This window comes from Podarcis bocagei (assembly GCF_964188305.1).
Source record: "Podarcis bocagei genome assembly, chromosome: 2".
Lineage (NCBI taxonomy): Eukaryota > Metazoa > Chordata > Lepidosauria > Squamata > Lacertidae > Podarcis > Podarcis bocagei.
This window is the reverse complement of record NC_138126.1, coordinates 94488911-94514007: the sequence shown is the minus strand read 5'-3', so window position 1 is coordinate 94514007 and position 25097 is coordinate 94488911. Positions and strand designations below refer to the sequence as shown.

The following is a 25097-nucleotide window of genomic DNA, read 5'->3' as shown; positions in this document are numbered from 1 at the left end:
TATATAAGCTAGCTGGACACAATCTTTTCACAATAACCTCATAGGTCCTTTCTCTGTGTAGTGGTTCTGCACAACTTTTGTCTTTCAACTTTTTCTCTTTGATAGATTTCACCTTCATAAGACCTTTATTCTTAGTAAGTTAACTCATCACCTTCTACTGACTTTCTTTAATAGTGATATTTTTCATCCAGTGACTTTCTGAACTGGAATTTCTGTAGATAATAGCTGTTCTTGTCTGTCAATTCTTCTTGCATCTAATAATAAAATCCCTAGTTTCAGGCTCATCAGGCAGCTGGTGGTATTGCTTTGAATTTAAGACTATTTTGATAAAGTAGCTTGGCCAAGGGGAGAAATAATTTTTTTCTGCAACAGCCAGCTTCCCAAATATTGTGTTGGGGTTTTTTCTAGACCACCCACTGTATAGATAAACATATCCTACATTTGACACTGAACATCATCAATAATCTGAAAATAAACTTGTTATGTAGTCTGTGAAAGGAAGCCTGTTTCTATTGTAAAATTTGTGTTGGGTAGTTCTTTTGAAATAGGAAAGGCTTGTTTTATCCATTTGTCCCCCTCACCTTTACAAACTCCTCATTTAGTATTTAGGCTGCAATCCTATACCAGCTTACCTAGGAACAAGCCTCACTGAAGTCAGTGGGGCTTACTTCTGAGTAGTCTTGTCTAGCATTGCACTGTGAGTGTTCAGTGGTTAATTTTTTTATCATCTCATGTCTCAGATTTATGAAGGTTTTCTTAGGAGCTGGTATGTTAACAAGTAAGGATCATAACATCTTAAAAAAATCAAATTCTTTTTGAAAATCTTTTGCTAATGTGGGTTTTTCTAATATGTCATTCTTCTTCTAGACACCTTTTCTTGTGTTGGATATTTACTTTGTTACCTGGTATGGAAGTCCATATGTGCTATGAATGAGGCCATTTGTTGTTACTGGATTAAATCTTGATTTCCAGTCATTGTAGATAGTGTTTCATTAGTTGGTTATTATTCTTCATTCTATGAGTTGGTTGTTATTCTTCATTCTGTATAAAAGAGCAGCCTAAACATAACTGCCTTGATTAGATTTTGGGGATGTAGTTTGTCATCCCATTCATCTAGATGGGTAATGCTGAAATTTCAGAGAGGATATTTTCTCCTGTGGAGGCTAGGCATTTGGGCTTAGTTTTGAAGGCTTTATCCTATTTTTCTAAACGATTGAAAATGTTGGACAATTTGCTTGATCTTTGTGTCCTTAAAGCTAATGGCAGTCATTGGTTATACTGCTCCTTACCCACATTTAATTGCCCCTTAGGCATACTTCGTTGGGTTCACAGGTTGTGTTCAGGGGCTTCAGTGATGGAATCTTCAGATAAGAAATTGCAGCTTTTATTACAGGCAGGTTGAGGAAAGGAATGTATCTTCTTTAAAGCTCTTCATTCCAAGATTTTCTCTGTCCAGAATTCAACTGCCCCCCAAAAAACAGCTATGGAGGAGATTACCAAAACACATTGTTCAGGTGAAAAGTGGTTTCAGAAGGGGATAAATATACTTGGTGATAAGTATCAATGTGTGCTTGCAGGCTTCTCTGTTTATAAGGAAGAACTGGTTTTAGCATAATGTTAGCTTTCTTTCTGTAGAATTTGTGGTTGGCTACTTTATTCAAAGTGAAGCTGCCTGGTATGTTCTGCAGCCAAATGTAAATTAGGCATAAAGCTTTGTGGAAAACTGCTGCCAGTGTGCCCACCACCAGGTTAGAGTTTATTCACACTTTATTGCACCGTCTTGTGCCTTCTCCTGTCACCTTGGCTAGTTAAGGAGCAGAGTTCTTTATGTGTGTTGTAAAAGTTACTTTATGTGCTAACATTGTGGTTAAAATGATGTTGCATACATGTAATTGTAATATGTCTGTATTGGTCCTATAGTTTTAACTTGATATATTTAAGACTAGTTACTCTGACTTGATGTTTTATGGTGTGTCTAGGTCCTTGCCAACGCTTGAATTAGATCTCCTGAATTAACAGTTACCTCAGATGCCACATGTATATAAAGGCAACAACTTATTTGCGCATGTTTGTGCACATGCGCATCAAATTGACCTGGAAGTGGCTGGAAAAGGAGGCATAATGGGGCAGAGTGGGCTTATGTGTGCTCCACCATCGTGCACACACTCCCACACAAATCAGGGGTTGCCTGTAATTCTTCTGTGTAGTATAGATTGACAGAGATTCTCATTTTGTGTTTTGTAAACAGTGTAGTACTTCATTTTCATAGTTTCACCATAGAATATTAACATAGCAACAACTTCCACAGTGGGAAGGTTCACATAAGTCCTATGATAGATCAGTATTGTTACTACTCGCTCTTCCATTTCCCCCTCCTTTTTTTTTCTACCTCTGGCTTGACTTGGGTTCTTCTGATTTGGATGGATTAGGGTCAAATTTTTCCATAGATTGATTGTAGATTATTCTGCAAGTTTGTAGAGGTGGTAGATGTACAGTCTTCCATGCACATGAGTCTGTTGCTTAATTCTAGGTAAACTATACGGTAAGATACAGAATGCACAATAACATCTGTAGACCCTAGGGGCTGTTCTGGTACTGTGGTGATTTATGTTTGACTCACAATTGTTGCAGCCCTGGTCGGGTATTTATATCATATATGGAGCCCTGTTAATGAGTCCTGGAGGCTGCTATAGTGAACCATGTTGAGACTAGAAATATTTCATTTTCCTTGGTGGTTTGCTGCCATATTGCAAAAGATCAGACATAAGAGTTTCCGCTTCCCAAAGCACAACTGGGAGATAAAACACTTTGCCAGAACAGCAGCAGGTATGCTTCTTCCCTGTTGTAGTGCAGCTGTGTTTGTTGCACAGTGGCTGCAGAGAGTGGGCTTTCTTGAAAGTAAAAGGCCAGGTAAGAGTTTTTTCCAAGCTGGTTCTGCCCTGTTTACTGAGGTTTAGCTGCTTCAGCTAAAGCAGATTGGTAAGCTCTGGCATTCATTGGGGTGGAATCTACACAGAGGTTAAAAACGTCGTGAAAATGCTTCTTCTAAAATCGTTTTGAAAAATACATGGAATTTGCTATAGCTCACAGTCGACAGCTAGTGTCACAATTGTTTATTGCACTTTACAACACATTCAAAACGTTTTGTTTGCAGCTGTATAGCTAAGTCCTCCAGATCTCCAGATTGTATTTCTTTGCAAGAAGTGAGATACAGACAGATACTTTCAAGCTGACCATCACCTTGTTACATTTCATCAGAAAGAATTCTGCTTAATTCTTGAACCCCAATAGTTCACAGTTCCTGCTAAGTCTTTTACACAGCACTTTTCTTGCTATACACTATAAAACTGACAGCATTGAGGGGAAGTGAATGTGGCTAGAGAGCTCGAAAGGAGTTTGCAAGTGATCCAGATCAACATCTTTACTACGTTCATAAGTCATTAGTTTCTCTTTGAATACAGAATTGTTGAGGCCATCCAGGTTACATAGATGAGTTGCATGTAGAGGAATAAGTTACTGCAGTTGGAGCATGGCTTCCTAAGATAGGCACTAAGATCCAAAGTACACACTTCAAAACTTGATGAAATTGAACCAAAGTTCTTGATTCTGAAGGCTGCAGCATGGATGGCATTGCGTTAAATCTTCAGGTCTTAAAAAAAACAAAATAAAATCAGAGCAAGGGAGATTTGGCCATAATTAAATCATGTCTGCTGGAACATGACTTTAATCCCGAAATACCTAATGATTCTGCGCATCTAGAATAGAACAGCAAGTACTAGACTGGCAAGTTCCCCCTAAGCTTTCTTCTTCAGAGTACCTATGTTGAACAGCCCCATAATAATCTAAAACTCTAGCTGGAGAACTGCCCCCCCCCCGCCAATGTCCTTTTCGTGCAGCTTCAAACTTCCCCTCAAGGGTTGGGGCAGGCACCATCCAACTCAGGTTTTTCTTTTTCCTTGACGAAGGTTCAGGATTTAGAAAAGTAAAATCTATTCAGAGAGAATTAATTCCAGTACATTTTTTTGACAAGAATTATAGAATTATTATATTTGAGTAAAGACTGTCTCCATGCCAACCATTACAGTTCGCTTTATTTCACAACAGAGATCGCCGGAATGATTATGGTGAGCTCATCTCCACTGTCTTAGACAAGGTTCCTTATCATTTTACTCTTCCGAAGGATGCTTTCATATACACGTTGCTTTAGGAACAGTGGTACAACCCTCACAGTTGCCTAAGGCATTATTTATCCTGTGTATCTCACCTTAGATCCTTGAAGAAGATGCCTTAAGGACTTTGTTTCTTCTCTTACTTTTTTGAATTTCTAGGAACGGTCATTGTATCCACCCCCCATTCCTATTGGAAACCTCAACACCACTGAGAGATCAGAATAATTTACTTTCTCTCTTCTTACTTGTGAGCCTCTGGTTGGATTTTCCTTTTTTGTGGGGCGGGAATCCTAAGAAGCAGATCAGAGAAGCAGCATGGCAGATCTCTGTGTCCCCCTCTCTGTCTCTCCTTAATTAGCAGAGGACTCAAGGAGATTTGGATACATCCCTTTTCCTAACAGTCTTGACTTGACCATTGGTTTTTATGTATGTAAACATACTGAATCTTCCTCCCCTGTTTGTTCTGCCCCTGCAAAGGGGTAGGTTTTGTTAGTGTTAGAAGAGGAGATTTCTTACCTGGAAATACTTGTGAGAGATTCGGATCCAGAAACTTCCTTGTTCCTCACAGAATCACAGAGTGGACAGTGAAAGCTAGCTTCTAGCTCTTCCAGTTTCTTAGGGAAGAATTCAGTTCACTCCGATCTAAATAAGTAGGGTAATAGTTACTTCTCCTGATTGGTGGATCCAAGACACAAGCACTAGTTTTCAGGTAAGAAATTTACCTTTATCAAAACATGATGAAGCAATGTAGTGGTAAACAATGTAGCAAATTGTGACAAAGAAGGTCAGCGGCACTAATTAGTTGATTTTAGCTAGCAATTTTATTGCAGGTATGTAGTTCATAGGACAAAAGGAAATACTGCATCTGAAATTAAGGCTTGCATGCTATTCCTAAATGGTCTTGCTTGGAGGTAAGCCCCATTTATTTCCGAGGGATTTACTCTCAAGTAAGGTGACAGCGGATTATAGCCTTCCATGGCTTTCATGCATTAGTATAAGTGGTTTCAAAAAGGCTTTAAATGAACTGCCACACACTTTGCTTTTTTTCCTTTTTCCAAAAAGAGAGGTATAGACTAGCCCTTAACAAGGAACTGAAATGTGCTCATTTTGTATATAAAAGGCAGTCTGTCTTTTCAGTTACTATGTGTGTATGTGTTATTGTGTCATGTGATAACAGCACTGTGTTTTCCTGTCATTTTTACAACTCTTTCCTGGCTGAAGTGATACACAAGCAACAATGGGTAGTAATCACATTGCCCCGTTCACTTTCAAAAGGAGAGAAGCGGAGATGATCGTGAAACTTTCCAGCAGGCTACAGTAAGCGTGACTGTCTGTTAGCCCCGTTGTCAGATATTTTCATGATAGAAAAAGCAAAAGAAAGAAAAAGGCATGAACACCAATATAGATCCTTGCAGAAATTTGTCATATTATGAGTGAATTAATATATATATATTTAAATTAATTATTAAATACTTTCAACATATATTTCATTATTATTGTTTAAAGCTTATTGCTGCATTTGTACTAGCAATTCCCAATGTTCTGTCCCAGCTGACTGTCATTGGCTCTAGAAAGACAGTGTGTGTGTTTTTTTTTTAGAGTACTGGTATTCAGAGGGTGACTCAGTGTTAGTTTACAAAAACCTCTCCTTTTAAAACCATAAACATATAATTCTCAAGCATGGTTGACCATAATGGATGGAGTTGATGCAGGTGTTATAAGGTTGTTGCATATTGCCTCCAAAAAGCCTTCACTGATAGAACAGCTCTAAAACCTGTGAATCAAGTGATATTTTGTGAAGTATTATTTTATTTTTGTAGCTGCCATACTTCCAACACCTATTGATCTGTAAAACTGCCCCCCCCCCACAATTACCGTAATGGACCAGTGAAAGTGAAACGTATGCTTCTGGTGAAGTAAGCCTGAGGCACAGTTGAGGTAGAATCTACACACTTATAAATACTGTTCTGAAAACGCTTTTTAAAAGTGTTTTTTAAAAAATACATTGAATTTCCCGTAAGGCTCACCATCACCAACTAGTGTCACATTGTATATTGCACTTAAAACACACTTAAAATGCTTTATTTGCAGCTGTATAGATGAGTCCCAAGGCAACTGAAGAGTTGCCGTCCATTGCACGGGTGTTAGATTTTGTTCTGAATCTTCTTAATTCATATTGGCTTTGAGTACTTCTAAAACATTTTAACATAACATTGTAGCGAGTCGTGGAGGATACGGAAACATTCTGAGAAGATCAAGTATTTTCATCAATTTGGCGCAGTTCATCAGGTCCAAATTTCTGAGTCAGGCAATGCAGTACATTTCTGGGTAGCTAAAATGGTGTGACCTTAAAGCTACTCGCCCAAACAATGCAAAAACTGTGCTAGTTCCATGTTTATCCTTCCAGGAGAATAAAGAGTCTTCTCTAAGGTCCCCTGCCTCGTACTCACTAAGAAGAAATAGTTAAACTTGTAATTTAGGAAATTAAACCAATCCTCATATAAAGGAAATGGTATTTTATACCCTATTTTAGATCGGACTTAAAACTCCATAAAAAGTTATAATAAAAGAATCTATTTCCTTAAAATATTTTTTGCTGAATGTGAAATTGTAACTTAGAGGTTTGGGGTGGCAGACTGCAGGCCTCTGGGGACTACTTTGTTATTTTCTTAGATCCCATGAACTGGAGACAGGTATAAAAGATTTATAACTGAAGTGTGTTAAGCCCAGGAATTTGCCTTTAAGTTTAGAAAAGAGCCTCTAGTGCTTCCTTACAAAAATATACTTGGTCATATATCATCCTCTCCCCCCCCCCCCCAGCTTGGTTTCCACAGGGATCATTTTGTTGTTGGTGTTGTTTGTTAAGTTGAAAGCCAGTCTTTGTCAATCTACTTCACATCCCCCAGGGATCTGTCAGTAGATTCCAATTTAACTACTCTGCTATCCCAAACAAGGTTATTGGGCTCATCACGTTCAAATCACTGATTTTGTTAAGTCATCCCATCCATATATATATATATATATATATATATATATATATATATATATATATATATATATGAGAGAAACACATCAGTACCCCTCCATGCTATAATTGCCTGAAGAAGGCTTCACTTTGCTGGTCTTATGCGCAGAATCAGGCACATCACTAGCTCTGCTCCCTGGGCATCCATGCATAAGATTCTCCTCCGCAGAGATTGGGGTCTCATGCCATGACTATGATGCTTTGCCTTGAAAAGTGGCAATGCTTACAGGATGCGTTTACATCGTTTGATATATTTCTTTGTTGTGATGAAGAGGGACAGGCAATTTTGTCCCAAAGCTTTTCTGCTTCAGTTTTTAGGCATCTGCAGCGGTATGGATGTCATTTACCAGCACATCTGTAATACCTCTTGTGCCAGTGCTGGAAAATCTGGGCAAAGCAAACAAGAATGATCAAGCAGGATTCAAGAGTGCCTGTTGTCTTGCCAGGGCAGCAATATTACTTGATGCCTTGCCTCTTAGGAAAGAAATACTGTCTCTGATTGTTGGCTGTTGATGGTCTCACTCCTGTGAAATTATTTCTGTGTCCTTTCAGTTGCTGGTAGTTTGTTCATATTTTTTTTGGTCATACTATAAAATGTGGCAAATGATTTTACTAGCATAAGCACTTACAAGTGTTGCAATAATGGCTTTCAAGCTCCATAGCACTCCTTCTCGTAGTAAATCTGCCCCCTTAGCATGAAGGCCTTTTAAAATGTTCTTTTGCCATAGATTTGACTAATGGTTCCATTGTCTGTTGCAAAGTGTACTGTTATAACCACAGCACGTACACATATTTTCTGTAGACCTGGAAAGAATTAAAACTGGCTTCTTTTGTTAATCTATAAATTCTGAGATCTGTTGTATTGCTAATTGCCCTCCACCGAGTTGGCTTTCCAAACCCTTAAGAACAAGGTACTGCTGTGTTATCTTCCTGTACTAGAATATTGCTTTGTAGCCTTGCAGTGTGCTGTGTTAAGGTTTTACTACTCCACAGAGATCCTGGGCTCATAGATCTCTCATTCACAAGGATCCCTTCTACATAATGCCCTGATTGGTGACAATGGAATCAGGAAGCATTAACGTATGATATTTCTGATGAGGGGATTTAGAGCTATTGTGATATTGTCATAAAAACAGCTCTTTCCGCCAGTACTATTAGTCTGTGTGGAACAGTAGTGATCAGAACTGGGATCCCACGGGCAATGTGTGATTGGCAACACTGATCACCTGCAGATGCATTTGTATAGAAGTCCTCTGTGCATAATTGCCCTGTCAGTATTTCTCATTGAGTCACAAACAGTTTTATCACCCTTAGAACAAGAATGCTAAAGTTTGGGGTTTTAGCTGGAGCTGTATACCTGTCCCAAATCTTTGAGTTCTGTTTCAGCAGCTGTCTAGCAACTTGTATGCCTTCTAGATTGGCCTTATTAACTAGCACATGGTTCTCGTTCTACAAGAAACTGAGGCATATCCTTGTAAATTCCCCAAATCTGATGGCTTACTTTAGCAGAAGGTAAGATGGAAAAAATGAAATACTCCTCTCCAGAGAGTCAGAAACGTTTAAAACAATAAAATAAACAGGCAATATGCCTATAGAAAAAGAAAGGTCTGCTGTGAACCAGCAGCTGCACTAATCAACTAATCTTGTCTGAATTAGATTTACCGTATTTTTCGCTCTATAACACGCACCCGATCATAACACACACATAGTTTTTAGAGGAGGAAAATCCGTAGGCATGCCACCCGTAGGCATTCCCTCCATAACACGCACAGACATTTCCCCTTACTTTCTAGGAGGAAAAAAGTGAGTGTTATGGTGCAAAAAATACGGTAATTCAGTGCATTACCAGTCTCAGTCACTGATTCTGCTAGGACTGAAATGGCAATGAGAGGTGGGAGAGGTGTTCAGGTCCTTGTCTGAACATGTAAGCACCAAATTGTGTAGGGATTCTGGGTCCAGTGTACAAGCCCTGCCCCCAACTTCATCATGCACACTTCCCTCATTCAGTCCCTGACCTTCTCTTGTGTAGGGAAGGTCTGTGTAGGGATGCTCCTCAGGTGAATGCAAGTACAGCTCTCTTCGTGATCAGTCATGTTCAAGTGAATGTGGGTAGAATCCCTATACAAGATGGGAACGTTTTGGAGACTGAGTAGAGAAGGGGCATGTGCAGTGACATTGAGGGTCAAGCTTGCATGCATACTTCTGTCCCTCTATGTGGTTTGGCACTTTTGTAGTCATACCTATACACAGTTGGAGTTGGGTGTTATCAACTCCTGATGACATAGCACTCCAAAAACACTGAATAATCTTGTGCAGTGGTTTCTCGTAGATGTCAGACACCATGAGGCACAGAATTGAACTTTTCTCCCTTGTTGGATATTCTTCAGTAATGTTAATTTAAATTTGATATGTATATTTTAAACACTGTTGTGCACCACCCTAAAATGATGTTAAGAGTGGTACAGAAACGTTTTGTATATATATTAAGCTCTGCTTTCCTGCAGCTTTCCTAACAAAAGGACAGTACATATTGAAAATGAGGATTTGTTCTGGTGTTACTTAAATACAGTAACCTTAAATGGATTTGTGTTGATGTGTAGTGACATTGACTTAAACCTTCACTGTGGATAGAACCCTGATTTACTTTTGTATACTTTGGTTTATAATTATATTTTGAGTGCTACTATGACTTCTCTCTCCTTTCTCCTCCATATAAAAACCAAAAGCTTCTGGTAGCTAAATTAATTTCTTAGTATTTTAATATTTGGTTGTATGAAAAGGAAAATGGAAGTAGTTTGCACACACAACTAAATTAGGCAGACTTTCTAAGCATCCAAATGATCCTTTCACCTAGGTATCTGAAGGGTTGATTAATGATAGAATCAGAAACGGTATCTGCCTTTGACTTTAAGATAAAAATATTGGAATTCCACGGAAACCTGTTAGATATTGTTTTATTCATTACTTAACCTAGAGGGAGGCAGGGTCCTAGCCCACCAGCTCAGGCTTGTGACAGTTTGGCCACATCTATCCCAAGGTTATCAGGGTGGGGGCAAGCCATTTGAATTCTTCTACATGTTACTGATGTCCGAGTCCTGGAAATCTTGTCTTAGCAAGATGGTGAGCTGTGCTCTTGTTATATATGTGTTATTTGGGGGTATTTCAGTAACTACACATAATGCCCCCCCAAAAAATTAGTCATACTATGATGATGCCAATATTATTTGTATGAATTTTCAGTATCCTAGGAGTAGCAGACTTAGGGAGCAGTGTCTGTTTTTGTAAACTGGTTCTGGATGTTCAGCCTTGTAGCTGCAGAAGACAATTAGCAGGACATCAGTTTACTTTTTCGTAGGATCTGGGGTGTCTGTTTCCCTATAGGTTGTTTTTTTCTCAGGTTTATTTAAAAGCACGAGTATTTCATATTACCAGTATCCTGCAATGTGCTAGCAGATTGGGAGCAATTAATTCCCAACACCTGTGTAATGTGATTTCTAAGACAAATTGCTTTATCTTTAGCAGGTGCAAATGGCAAAGCTTACAATTGAATTTCTATTTATTCTTTTTTGTTTCAGCTTCTCTCAGCTTCTAAATTCTTTTCTTTTCCTTTTTCATTCATTAACATTTTGTAGAAAGGTCTTGTAGGTGGTTTATTTATGACACAGACAGGAATTCAGAGATGCTGATAGATTATTTTTTTTGCTCAGTATTATGTTGCCTCTATATTTATCTTGTATAGCTGAATCTATATTAAAGATGACATACCAAGATCAGGGGATGCTGGAGAAAGGGAGAGAGATACTTCATCATCTTCAGAAATTGGTATTCTTACGTAATGCCAGGCCTTTGTATTGCACCATTCTGTATTTCCTCTTTTGTGGCAAACTGCAGTTGTAAGCCATGATCAAACCATGGTTAGCATTTCAGATTGCAGACAAACTTTGGTTTGCACAAACTATGTTTTCGCCTATTTGGATGTAACTGCAAACTGGTTTGCCACAAAAGAGGTTGTGTAACAGTGTGCAAGGGGAGGAAGGTGTATACATGGCCAAGGCTCTGTTTGAATTGAGCCAGTGTCTAGGAACTAAAAAGCCTTAGATCAAGCCTTTTTGCCATCTAATATTCTTTCATTGGTTTTTGAGGGTCTTTCTTGAATTCATGTTTGGACTTATTCCAAAACTAGTACTGCAGTGCTTTTGTTGAGTTTGATAATTTGATTAATTTCCCATAATTTTACTTGAGTGATTACTTCTGAAGTATTCTCTGCTCTTACCATAATCACAGTTTGTGATAAATGTACAAATATCCACATTAAATTTTCAGCTATCAGGTTTGACAAGTTCCTTGGTTCAGGGCTGAGAGGAAGGGCTTTAAAACTATGAAGCACTTCTAAAATTGCAGCTGAGGAGCCCAGAGTTTAACAGTCCAATCCTAAACATGCTTAATAATAATAATAATCCTACTGAATTCTTTGAGACCTTCCTCTTACAGAGTAAGCTTCATTTTCAAACATTTGACACTGAAAATGATGGGTAGAAGATACTGGAGACTTTCACATTTGTCTTGAGATGAGCACTGTTCATATTGGAAGACAAAAATAGAAAAACTGTATTTCTTCATGCAGAACCACTTGTCAGCAAGAAAAGAAACCTAACACAGCTGTGGAAGTCTGTTTGACCCAATGTAAAAAATATCCTTTATTACTGACACCAAATTCTGCACACTTCTTCTAGCCTTAAAATATGCACCAGCGGCTTTGTGGCTTTTTGACTAATCTTCTTTTACTTCAAAAATACACTGACAGAATATTGGCTCTGCGTGTATTTTTGGAGTTAACATGATCCCTTCATTTTTTCTGTTTTCTATTAATATTTATAAACTCTTCTCGGAAACCCAACAACCACAGGTATGGGTTTTCTTTATTGTATTATCAATGCAGGCAATAAAAGGGGAAAGACAATCACCGGCCTAAACTTAACTCTAGAAGAATGTAGTTGCTTTATGTTACGTAGCATAGCTAATATTATCCTTCTGCATTTCATAGGAATATAATACAGTTTTATGCAGGAATTTATAAACAATCACAGAAATAGACATACAATTATTGTAATATAAGAGACAGATGGTCTTGATTAATAGCTAAAAAAAAATCTAGTTGCTTTAGGTGAAACTGTTTACAGTGTCCTGCCCTGTTACCTCCATCTAGATTAGATCCTTCATGGAAAGTATACTATTGCATTAGCTTTATGTTCACTACTCTGTAAAAATGCTTTAATCAGTGCTGTAAGAAAGAGAAAGTTTTCAATTGATATAAAATGTGGCAAAATCCCTTCCCAATTTTTTTTTGGCAGAGAGAGACTGAGAACACACAGCATTGAATCATCAGGAAAATTGAAGATTTCCCCTGAACAACATTGGGATTTTACTGCAGAGGACTTGAAAGATCTTGGAGAAATTGGACGAGGCGCTTATGGTTCTGTCAACAAAATGGTCCACAAACCAAGTGGGCAAATTATGGCTGTTAAAGTAGGTGATGCCCATAATTACTCTTGTAGTTTCCAACTGCAGGGGCAACATATAGTGGATAATTTAATATCCATCCATCTTGCGCTCAGCAGTTGTTTGCTTTCCCCTGCTATCTGTATATTTTGCCTTGTAGTTTAGTGTTATTAAATACTTAACTGGTTTGTAAAATTATGGGTTGTAAAATTTAAGAACATCTAATATACGTAAGCTTATTTTTAACACAAACACTGTATATATACTGAGACCCTTTATCTCTAGGTTCCTGGTTTTAAATCCAGCTCAGGTTTATTATTCTTAAATGCAGTTTTGCGGTGGACAGGTCAGGGTCCTTTGTGGAACAAGCTAGTTGCCTTGCTACAGTAGTTTTCATTTTTTCTACTTATCTACTTGTACCAGTGTGCTTTCGAACTGCTAGGTTGGCAGGAGCATGGGACAAAGCAATGGGAGCTCACCCCATCATGTGGATTCGAACAGCCGACCTTCCATTCGGCAAGCCCAGGAGGCACAGTGGTTTAGACCACAGCGCCACCTGCGTCCCACTCATTTCTTGTAATACTCTTTTAACAACACTGGGCTATAAAATAACTTGAAGTGAAGGCAGAATTGAGCCCTGTACTCAGTCCAGTTATCAGCAAATATACTGGCATGTTTCATAACATGTAGGTCACTAGTCATCAAGTATAATAGGAGTAGAAGAGGGCGTGAACAGTATGCTTTATGGAATATTAAATGTTCTTCGCCCTGCTTTTTCCAGCATCTGTGTCTTTGAGCTACATAAGTGAATTCTGGCTTACAAGGAATCCATTCTGTCTTGTTCCCTCCTCTCCCTGAATTTGTAGGGTGGAACATGCCATATTTTTTTCTGTGTAGCCATGCCTCTGCTGAGTCCTGTTGAGGGTCAATATTTGGGTTTTGCATAGCAACAAATTAAGGTTTGCTACCAAATAAATAGGTCAGTACCAACAAGGAGTTGCGTCCAGTGTGGACTGCTTCACACTTTGCTTGTTAGCCAGGTTTCACTTGTGTATGCTGCAGTAGAGCACACAAAGTATGAATGCAGAGGTGGACATTTGTAAACACAATGGACAGGCTACCTGAGAGACACATCACATTGCATCTCCCTGATACATCTTTAGTGGGTCCTTGAACATTTAAGGATTCACATAACTTTCACGTTGACTTCAGCAACTGTCATACATTTATCTGTAAGATAGACACAATTGCCATATTCAAACTTTGCTATTATGGTGATGTTTAATCCATTCCCATGTATTCAGTAATAAATACTAAATAATAATAAATTATGGGAGGAATTTAGCATTGAACTATTATGATGATTCTCTCAGCTTGCCATACAGGATGATCTCCTCCCTGCCCCCAGGTATGCTTTTCTGGAGGTTCCCACAATCACTGGAACCAATTTGATCTTCCCAAGATCACCCTACCTTGATTTGTGCTCAGCTTGTGTTTTCTGTGGAAAGTCTTGATAATAGGTGGCTGTTTTATGGTAAAATAACGCTGGAAAAAGATTCTATATAGATGGCCAGGAAAATAAAAGGAAAAGAAAAGAAAGAATTCTAAAATTCCATAGACAGAATTCTACAGAAAACAGGAAGGTGAGGCAGATACCAGCAGCCACTGAAGAAAGGGAAACATGGTAAATAAATATTAGGAGAGGAATTCTGGAGAAGAAAATGGGAGCAAGGTCTGAAAACTCCGGAGATAAACTGTGTTTTTGCAGAGATCTTGAAGTCAAGGAGAGCACAATGGCAAGTGCTTTGCATACAGTGGTGCCTCGCAAGACGAAATTAATCCGTTCCGTGAGTCTCTTCGTCTTGCGGTTTTTTCGTCTTGCAAAGCACGGCTATTAGCGGCTTAGTGGCTATTAACGGCTTAGCGGCTTTAAGAAAAAGGAAACAAACTCGCAAGAACTCACAAGACGTTTCGTCTTGCGAAGCAAGCCCATAGGGAAATTCGTCTTGCGGAACGACTCAAAAAACGGAAAACTCTTTCGTCTAGCGAGTTTTTCGTCTTGCGGGGCACCACTGTATTTGGTCATGGGATTCCTTGGGAATACAAAGATTGGATAATGTATTGTATACAAAGGCTAGGAATAGTTCCAAGCCGAAGGGAATTGTGAAGGTTAGAGGGCATGGCCTATATGCAGTTTAGGTATTGCCCAGAGAGTTAAGAAACACTGGAGAAAGGAAAAACAGATGGAATGTGTTATATTTGCAGTTGTGTTTTAGAGTTCCCATTTCATCTTCTGTGTAACAGGCAGTTCTTTATTTGGATCATTCTGTTCTGCCCATCACTTCCTAGGCAAACAGTTGAGCTGCTTACTATTTGTACTCTGGAATGTGTAATGGCTTTACAGCTGTAGAATAATTGTGCCCAGAAGAATTGTATAGTGTCTCCAGAACAAAGCAGAACCGTCCCATGCCTGCTATTATAACTTTCTCAAGTGGCTTTGATCAGCATTTGTTTGGTGGGGGAGGGTATGGTATTTTTGTTGCTCTTAATAGTTAGCATATAGAGATCCATATTGTTATGCTATAACCGGGGATATTTTTGTAAAGTGTCTTCTTGGGGCCATATTATGTGCTAATGTTCAAAGCATTTTTTTATTGTGTGCTTAGAATTGGCCCTATCCTTTTCTTTAGAAAAACAGGGGTGTGGGTGTTCATGTTGATTTTGGATTGGGGCTGGAAGAGAGGTTAGCTGTTGAGCCTTCCCTGTTTTCCCTGGAAAATCATCCTATACAGAAGCTTTTTTGCCCCAGAAGGTGATAGCAAATTGTGGGTAGTGCTGGAGGAGGTTGCCTAGAAAATAGCAATGGGTAAAGGATCAAAATCTGGATTAGGATTAGGATCCACTGCAGTTAACTTTTCTAAAAGGAGAGACATGACACAGTGCCTAAAGCACTTTTAATGTGCCATGCAGTTTGGCCCTTAGTCGCAGATTGGCTACCAACATGTCATATTCTTTATGGAGGGGGTGGAGGACCTTAGGCCAGGGGACCAAATATGGTCCTTAGTAATCTTTCCAGACCATGCTTCCTCTCCAAGCCACACCTGTGGCCAGCCTTGCACTGCGGCCTACTCAAATGTTTTTGTTAGGCTGGAATGTGTCCCATGAATTGAGTCCTGAACTGAAGAAAATACTGCCTAATAAAAGGGAATATTCATCCTCAAATATGGATTGTTGCATGATAATGATAGCATAAGTCAGCCTTCCCCAACTTGCTATCTTCCCATCATCGTAAACTACTGGACAAGGTGTGGTGGTTAGACTTCTGGACTAGTACCTTGGAGATCAGATTTGAATCCTTACTCAGGCATGTATCTCTTTGGTTGTCCTTGAGCTAGTTGCTGTTCTTCAGCCTAACCTTCCTTACAGGTTAGAGGTTATTCATTTCTCTTAAAAATACCCAATTATGTCCCCCTTCTAACCCACTTGAAATGTTTTAATAATTAAGTATTTAAAGTTCATTCACCTGAGTTGATTAAAATGGTTCAGATGACATGTCAAAGCCCATGGGTTGTGGTTTGTTGCTCCCAGTTTGGCTTGGAGAGTGGAAGGAGTGAAGCAGGCGCTTTTGAGCAGCACATGGTTCATGTGGGTGAGCCCATAATAAGATATTAATGGGACATGCAAACACAGCTAGTTCTGTTTCCTTTAATTATGATATCTCTTCCTTTCTTATTCTTTCAGAGAATTCGTTCGACAGTGGATGAAAAGGAACAGAAACAGCTTTTAATGGATTTGGATGTAGTTATGCGAAGTAGTGATTGCCCATATATTGTTCAGTTTTATGGAGCACTCTTCAGAGAGGTGGGAACTCAAAATCTGCTTAGTTTGTAACGGATTTAGTTAATACGTTTTATGACTTTTTAATGGGTAATGAAGCACATTAACTGAAGGGCAGGCAGTAGACAATTTGCAAGGGTAAACTAGTTTGGTGGGGGAGATGCATGTAAAGAGAACGTTAGCACTGCTTTATCTCTAAAATGCCTATTTCATTTCAGTGCTTCTCAAAAGGTTCATTATAATCATGTGTTATACGCTTGTGGCTTTCAAGCTTTCTACCTTTTATTACATTTCACTTTTTATCACATTCCTCCTCTTAAGGAGGTTGGGATGGTGTACATGGTTCTCCCCCATTTTTATCACAACAACCCTGCCAGGTAGGTTAAACTGAGATATAATAGCTGGCCCAAGATATTGAGAAGCCTAGTAAGCATCTGACTACTCCAGGGGTCACGAGGAATGCAATGCCATTGTATTTTGGGGTGGACAACTGCTATTGTATTCAAATGTCACATGCCACCTAACTAACGTATATACTCGTGTATAAGCCGACATTTTTTATGCTGAAAAAGCCCCCCTCGGCTTATACTCAAATGAGTGTCCCACCCGAGCTCATTTCCAGCATCCCCTCGTCGGAGCAAGCTGTTTGCTGCCACCACTCGTGCTGCCACAGCTCTGCCAAGCACAGCTCCTGTGCCTGCCCTTGCGAGCGGCAGAGGCTGTTGTTGGTGGAGGAGGAGGAATGAGCAGCCCGAAAGCAGCCCTTTGGGGCTGCTCGTTCTTCCTCTGCCGCCACCAGCCTCTGCCTCTTGGCAGCACCCTAGGTAGGCAGAGAGACGGGAGGGGCTGGGGGGGAGAGAAGCCCCCTCTGCCGTGTGCGCATACACATACACGCTCTCCAGCCCACCAGGAGGTTTGTGGTGTGGTGAACCGGCTTATACTCAAGTCAATAAGTTTTCCCTGTTTTTTGTGGTGAATTTAGGTGCCTCGGCTTATATTCGAGTTGGCTTATACTCGACTATATACAGTAATTGATTAGACCAATTGTAATTTGACAAAAGAGGAAGCAGAATATTTTGTGAGGCAGACCAACTTGAAGTTTGTTCACAGAAATATATATGTTCTGGTTTGTCTCTCTTAGTAAGGCAAAGGTTTGCATCGGTGTTGGTTTGTATGCCCAAGGACCTTCTTTTCTATGCTTCCCTTTCCATCACAGCTTAGCAAGAGTTGCACATTGACCACCCCATATGTGTATTTCAGATTAACAATAGTAAAACATGTCTTGCTTACTGCTTTTTTATTCTTAGGGTGACTGTTGGATCTGTATGGAGCTCATGTCTACCTCGTTTGATAAGTTTTACAAATATGTATATAGTGTATTAGATGACGTTATTCCAGAAGAAATTCTAGGCAAAATCACTTTAGCTGTAAGTATTCTTTCTGTTCTCACTGCTGCCTTTTTTGTGTGTGCACACTTCTGCTTTGATTTTCAAATCCAGGATCTAGGCGGGAGATGATTTGGCTTATTTAGGCTTGTTGCTGTGAACCATGCCTTATGGTTTACCCTATACTGCTCAGTCTCTGCCAGGGCGGCTTCAGAATTTTTTTTCTTGTGGTGGTGGAGGGGCACAGAAAGCACAAAATATACTTCTAGGTGGGTGGGTTGTGTCCCACATGCTAAGATCTCTGAAAGGAAAATAGCAGTATATGCCAATGACAGGAGTCCAGCAATGGGGAGGTAAGCGTGGGGGTGAGCTCCTTGGTTGGGGAGTGCACTGCCCCCTATCCCATGCCCCAGCACCACCCATGGCCCCTACTAGCACAAGCGGGAAACAAACCACAGTCTTACACAACCATTTCTATCACATTTTGTTTGCATTAACTACACTGTAACATGGTATAGCTATTAAATTTCTGCCTTATAAGCTGTCTGAGATGCATCTTTAAATTGTTTGGCTTTGAATTGTGTAATAGCAGGTATTTTATTATATTTTTGTTCTCAATAAATTTTCTCCTTCTCTCCTAGACTGTGAAAGCACTAAACCACTTAAAAGAAAACTTGAAAATCATTCACAGAGGTAGGCTTTTTCTGGATTTGCCTTTCTTACTGTGTGGCATGTCTGTCACACGCAGTTCTTCCTGAGCATGCCTATAGATTATGCAAAATATATTTGTGACCCAACTATTTGGGGTATTCCACTTGATCATTTTATATTTCACTATGTCCATGTGAGTTTTGGTTCTCTTGGGCTACCAGTTGGAGGCTGACATTAGGACAGAGCCAATTGACAACACTCATTGGGTGTTACATTTTTTAAGTCACAAGTTTCTGTGTGGAGAACAGAGTCATAGTGCTATGGGAGGGGGTTTCTCCCATTTAAGTCTCTCACACACCAAAGCTGCTGCCATTGGTTGGTTGGTTGCTTGGCTGGCTGAGGTGCCTCGTTTGTTACTCCCTAACAAGCCAGGATTTGTAAGCCAATAACAAACCATGGTTTAAGGCTGGCTAGTGATCCTGGTTTGTAAGGGAGCAACAAACCGAGATGCTAAGTTTGGATATCATGGGAAGCAAGCTTGAATCCAGGTTCCTGGTTTATTTCTCCTGTTGATTCCAGAGGGGGAGTGACTAGCTTACTGTGACATGCAGTTGCGGTTGCTGTCTTTAGTCGTGACTTAGTGTCTGACGCTATGTAACTTTCAGCAGTTAGAAAGTGCTTTGGTTGCTGCTTATCTGCTTAAATATGTTTCTGTTTTCCCACATCTGTTGCAGATATTAAACCTTCCAATATTCTTCTGGACAGAAACGGAAATATTAAACTCTGTGATTTCGGCATTAGTGGACAACTTGTAGATTCCATTGCCAAAACCAGAGATGCTGGCTGCCGGCCCTACATGGCAGTAAGTGGGATTTGAAAACTTGTATGTGATGGGTGAGGTGCGAATAGAAATGGAATCCTTTCTTTTACTCCCTTTGTTGTATAGGCAGAAGCTAAATATTTTGTACATGAATGGCTGAGGTTGAAATCATGCTTCAGCTTCACAAGCTAAAACTTAGATGAAGTTAGCTTGATGGGAAGCTTCTCCAGCTTAATCTTAGTACATTACATCACTGCACACCCAAGGTAATGCTGAACAGCTTTTCTTGCAGTAATCAAATCTCTTTCATGCTTTAGTAACCTGGTCCCTCTACTGGCGAAGGTATTAGAAGCATCCATTTTCTATGTGTTTGCATTTAGATGGTCATTTGTAGGAGGAATCTATAATGAGCTAGTAAAACCCTGTGGCTCCTATCAGAGCTTTTCCTGGGAAGAAGAGGCTCAGGAATAGAGTGAGGACATTTTGGGCCATGATGGTTACCATACAAAGGTGCAGGGAAATGGGGAACATACAGTTCAATGAAATTCCTTTTGAGCAAATTAAGTCTGAGAATTGCTTAGTAACATTCTATGAGGATGTTGGTGCCTTGTGGTAGCATGGATCAATAAAATACAGCTTTAGTTCCCAAATGTGGCAGAAAAATTGACTAGTCTAAGAGGGATGCCCCCTATTGCCATTTAAATAACAGACAGATGGTTACACATGATTTCCAAAAATACAGATTCTTTTGCCATTTGTTCTTAGTTGGATGTGTTAGTTTTTTTAAGGAGACGTGATCCCAGATTCAAAGCCACAGATAGCAGGGAAACAAAGCATATTCTTTCAGAAATACTGGCACCAGCCAAGTGAGACTAATACACTTGAGTTGTGACATTAAATAGCAGATGGTTTTGCCAAGCAGAACCAGATTGGACAAAAGTGCTGCAAAAGATTGCATAGTTCAGTACAATCATAACAATACAACATCATAAAATTCACAAATAAAAGAGGGTAATTTTATATAGAATAATATCTAGACTTTAGGCACCTAAAACATTGAAATACGTTTAATACTTCACCGTGATGAAACTTGTATATAATCATTGTCCATGGCTTCCAAGCGGGAACCATGGGATCTAATTATCCTGAGAAGACTCATATTAAGGGCTTTCAGTTCAGACTCTAGATTCAGTACTTTGGAAAACAGTCTGCCTCAGTCAAAGATGCTTAAGGGGCTGCCTAATTTGGCTCAGTGTTCATCCAAGTCCAATTCCTTCCTACCCCTTCACTAGTGAGAAATCAAAAATTTCAGAAGGATAGCTGCAGTGATTTCCCCTCAAGGCCAGTCTTTGCAGTTTTGGGGTGGGTAAAAAAGGAATCACTTAAATATCCCCTAATGTTTACTTCATTTGCATAATTCATACCATGTTGCAGGATTCTGATTTGCTTTAAATAGAGTACTTGCAGCCTTGCATTAGGATTAGGATCATGGAAGGGACAGTTGGTGTTAAATGAATCCTTCTCCATATCCCACTTCAGTAAATTCTTGTCTTTTTCTTATATAACTGATATTCTTCCTCTAATTTCAGCCCGAGAGGATAGACCCCAGTGCATCCAGGCAAGGATATGATGTCCGCTCTGATGTCTGGAGCTTAGGGATTACATTGGTAAGTGAGAAATGCTAAGGGCTTTGCATGCTGCTGGAGATAAAACCCTAAAGCAGCTTGTGAAGCAGCTTTAGGAGAAGTAAAAGCTAAACTGGCATTACTCTTGTGAACATGTATGCTGTGATGGGGCCTGCATTGCCTCCCTGAATAACAGACCTGTCTCAGCTTTCCTCTGCTACGCAGTTTGGCTTCCGTGGCTACTTTCTATCAGCAGTGACTTTACTCTGTTACTAGGGGGCAGCAATGCATGCTAAACCTCAAAAGAACCATGCTTTAAGCTAGGCAATCTGTTCCTTGCTGCCCCTTTAGAGCCAATGTAAGCCCAGCCTTCCTAGGTTTGGACCACTGAAGACAGCAAACTTAGTAGGAGTGGAGAAGAGTGTATTGAAGCAGAAAGGTAGAAACCAAGGGTTCGGCCTAATCAGAGACAATTCCAGATTCGAAGGGGCTGGGCAAAGTACCCTCTCTGGGCACATACACCCATAGCATTAGCCTAGTAGTCACCCCCAAAGTGGAGCTGGCTAGGGGTGGGAAAGGTGGCAGTGGTATCGAAGGGGGAAACCAGGAACTCCAACTACCACCTCCTTCATTTCCCTGGGATGCCTCTGATCCCTGCCCTAGCATGTACAGTGGACTCTTGGGTTGCAAACGTGATCCGTGCGGGAAGCATGTTCGCAACCCGCAGCATCCGCAACCCACAGCGCTGCGTCTGCACACGTGCAGGTCGCAATTTGGTGCTTCTGCACATGCGCAAAGCGCCGAAACCCAAAAGTAACCCGTTCCAGTACTTCCAGTTTCGGCGCAGTGTGCAACCCAAAGCTTCTGTAACCCGAGGTATGACTGTAGTATGTTTAGGAGGAATGGGTAGACATTGTTTCCTCTGCTTTTTTTATGAGAAGCTTGAGGTCTGTCAGCCGGAGACAAATGCAAAATAGGGGCTTGGGTTAGTGCAGAACACACACACACACACCCTATTATTTCATGTTTTAGAGGTCAAGTGCTTGCCTGCTGATTTGTGAACATTTTAAATTTAAATTGAAGAAGCAGCTGGTAAGTTGCCCACTCGTTTCCCCAGCAATTGCCTGCACACCTCGTATGATTCTTCTTCTTTTTAACAAAAGAAGTGGAAAGCATTGCAGCTCTTCTACAGCAGCAAGACAGAATTTCTCCCCCATCTGTGGAAAGCAGACTTGTGGGCTTTTCACAAATGGTAAAGTGTGAATACATCCAGTTGCAAAGACAAGGAAAAAAGAATGTTTGTGGGGAGTAGAGGGGATTAAGATGCAGAGAGTTGAGTTCTTTAAAGTTACTGCTATGTCTAGGAATCTCTTTTGAGTACCAAAACTATTATTTCTCAGGCACAAGCCATCTGCTTTCCCCCAAGCTTTCTTGATTTCAGCTGGCTAATTTGGGGGGTTGCTATTGTTAAATCATTAGGAGTTAGAAACCTTGCACAGAGCTTCTGCTGGTGGGGCTTGTCTGGAGAATCCTCCCTCCCACCCTCCTGGCCCCATGAACTTTACAATGGCTAATCTAGCCCATGTTGTTGCTTTTTGTTTCGGTGTAGTATGAACTGGCCACAGGACGGTTCCCCTATCCAAAATGGAATAGTGTATTTGATCAACTGACACAAGTAGTCAAGGGAGACCCACCACAGCTGAGTAACTCAGAGGAACGGGAATTCTCCCAAAGTTTTATCAACTTTGTCAACTTATGGTGAGTATGCCTCTCTCTGGGGCATTAGTAAGTGGTTCTGGCTCAGGCTTCCAAGTCTGTCCCTCAGCAACTTGCATGTGACAGCAACATCCAAGAGCATTCATGTTGCTGGAAATGGTGCATTTTTCCTCCACTGAGGATGAAAGTGGGTTGGGTGGAGAAAGCTGCAGTATGAAGAGCCACTTGCAAGCCTTAAATTAATGCCACATTTCCTGCATGTGTGATGGAAGTGGTGGCTTGGAGAGATTTAGACATGTGCTTCCCTGGTTGAGTTGCCACTCAGCGTGAAGGCAACGCAGATCTTCCTTACTGACTTATCACATTTGACAAATAGCACCGGGGTGGTGGGGAGGCCTTTCCTCAGGCTGTGTCTGTAGCAAGACTTTTTGTATCCCCTAATTATATCTTGGAGATCCGTTTGTTGTTGCCTCCTCGATATATGATAGAGGGAGCAGCAATTGCATCAAATAGAGTGCACACTGTAAATTGCAGAATATATATTTGCAGTGCCTCCTGCTGGGAGTTTGCCTACCTGCAGGTTTGTAGCTGTGATATTTTAAATGAATGTTGATAAGCTGTGTTTGCCTCATTGCAGCACAATTATTACATTGTCCTGTGGATAAAACGAAGTGGATCTGAGTCAGTTGCTCTTGTTACATTTAGCACACCAGAATGGGCTCAGGAAGAGTTATGTGAGCAACTTAACATCATTTAGTATATTAGTCTACATCAGTGGTGATTTGGAGCCTTGCAGGAGCTAGAATAGTTAAAGATACCTTTAAGATGAAACAATTACCTTTGAGGCTGTAATCAAACGAAAGAGAAAGCAGAGGAGTGGTATTTAAAGGAGAATGATCAATGTACATTTTACAAACTGATTAGAGCAAGACAGTCACTTCAAATTCACTACAGTGTTGATGTGCTGCCACCTGTTGGTTTGACATTTTGTCTGCAGTGTTTTTAAAATGCAGTGAGTTAGCCTCTTGAGCTGATTTCTTAGAGGCAGATGGGCAGGACAAGACTGTTTTTAGTTGAGTGATGTGCTTTCCTCCTTAGAAAGGTGGGGAGCAGGTTTTGTGTTAAGTAGACAAGGCCCTTGAAAAGCAACTGTGGCATTTTCCTCTCTGCTGAGCTCTCTATATTCATTTATGTCAGGTTATTGTAGTGCAAGAAGGATCTTTTTCTAGAATCCCCCTGTGTTTGTTTATGAAGGGTTAATTTCATGCTGCACAGGTCTTGAGAAAGAAGGAAAAGGAAACTTCCCTGATGCCAGGAAGTTGTTGAAAGGCTGTGTACTTCCTGCATTCAGAATTTTAAAACAATGGAGTGAGAGACGTACTGATAGGTTGCAGACTTAGTGCTTCTGCTTATATTGCAGCATTTTCTTGGTTACCTGCAGACCAAGAACAGTCCTGGGATTCTCAATACATTCAATATACTGTGAGCCTAATAGGCAATACAGAGGTGAAAATACGGTGTCTAGGGCTCCTGCATAGTTTGGTAGAAAGAGGAATTTCAATAGTGCATCTTGTCTTGCATGGCTCATCTGCTGAAATTCCCACTGCTATACAGCTTACAGAAGCCCTGTCCTCTTTTTAAAATTTATTTCTTTAACTGGTTGCCCTGGGTGAAAGAGAAGGCAGGTCACTATCACTGTATGAGTTGGTTTGATAGCCACAGCCTTTGGACAGATAGGTGACTTAAATGACCATTAATGATCATCATCATCATACATATAGGTGCATTCATGCGATAGAATTGCAGACTCTGACAGTGTGCAATGTCTTAACTGCCCAACACTTAATTTCAGATGTTTTTTCTGCTAATGTTCTGTCACCCTAATCCTCTTACTGATCTTTTTAGCCTTACAAAGGACGAGTCCAAAAGGCCAAAGTATAAGGAGCTTCTGGTGAGTATGATGGGATATGTGAATGCATGAGACTAGAACTGGCTAAGACTTTAAGGACTTTAAAGACTTTTAACTCCTTTGAAGCTTGGTATATTATTATTATTATTATTATTATTATTATTATTATTATTATTATTCCCCATCCATCTGACTGGGTTGCCCCAGGCACTCTGGGCAGCTTCCCACAGATTATTAGGCATTCTGTAGCAGCACCATTGCTATTCCCATTTTGTGAGATATGAGCTACATTCTACTTGTTTAGTGCAAACAGTGAGGCCGGGCTTGCTACTTTGTCTTTTGCTGTGGTGAGCAATGAAGCAAGCCCACATTTAGTTTGTTCAGGGGTTGTGTTGTGTATCTAGAGAATTAAAGTTTTTTGGCAATTGCACGGCATATTTAATTGGTATAATTAAAATTTG

General features: G+C 40.2%; 1 protein-coding gene across 16 annotated transcripts in view; it reads left to right on the top strand.

Annotated features, from left to right (window-relative positions):
* The window catches only part of MAP2K4 (mitogen-activated protein kinase kinase 4), a 52231-nt gene that overhangs the window by 25847 nt on the left and 1287 nt on the right, over positions 1-25097 (top strand). For 10 of the 16 annotated variants that reach the window (XM_081183833.1, XM_081183842.1, XM_081183841.1 and 7 more), the window contains 9 exons: positions 5391-5486; positions 12546-12720; positions 16435-16554; positions 17838-17957; positions 18557-18608; positions 19301-19428; positions 20976-21053; positions 22621-22769; positions 24633-24678. In XM_081183833.1, the coding sequence (XP_081039959.1) occupies positions 5391-5486; positions 12546-12720; positions 16435-16554; positions 17838-17957; positions 18557-18608; positions 19301-19428; positions 20976-21053; positions 22621-22769; positions 24633-24678 (964 nt within the window). Of the gene's footprint in view, positions 1-5390; positions 5487-12545; positions 12721-16434; positions 16555-17837; positions 17958-18556; positions 18609-19300; positions 19429-20975; positions 21054-22620; positions 22801-22836; positions 24679-25097 lie in introns of those variants that run through there. The other 6 variants (XM_081183843.1, XM_081183835.1, XM_081183834.1 and 3 more) reach the window with 2 other exon arrangements.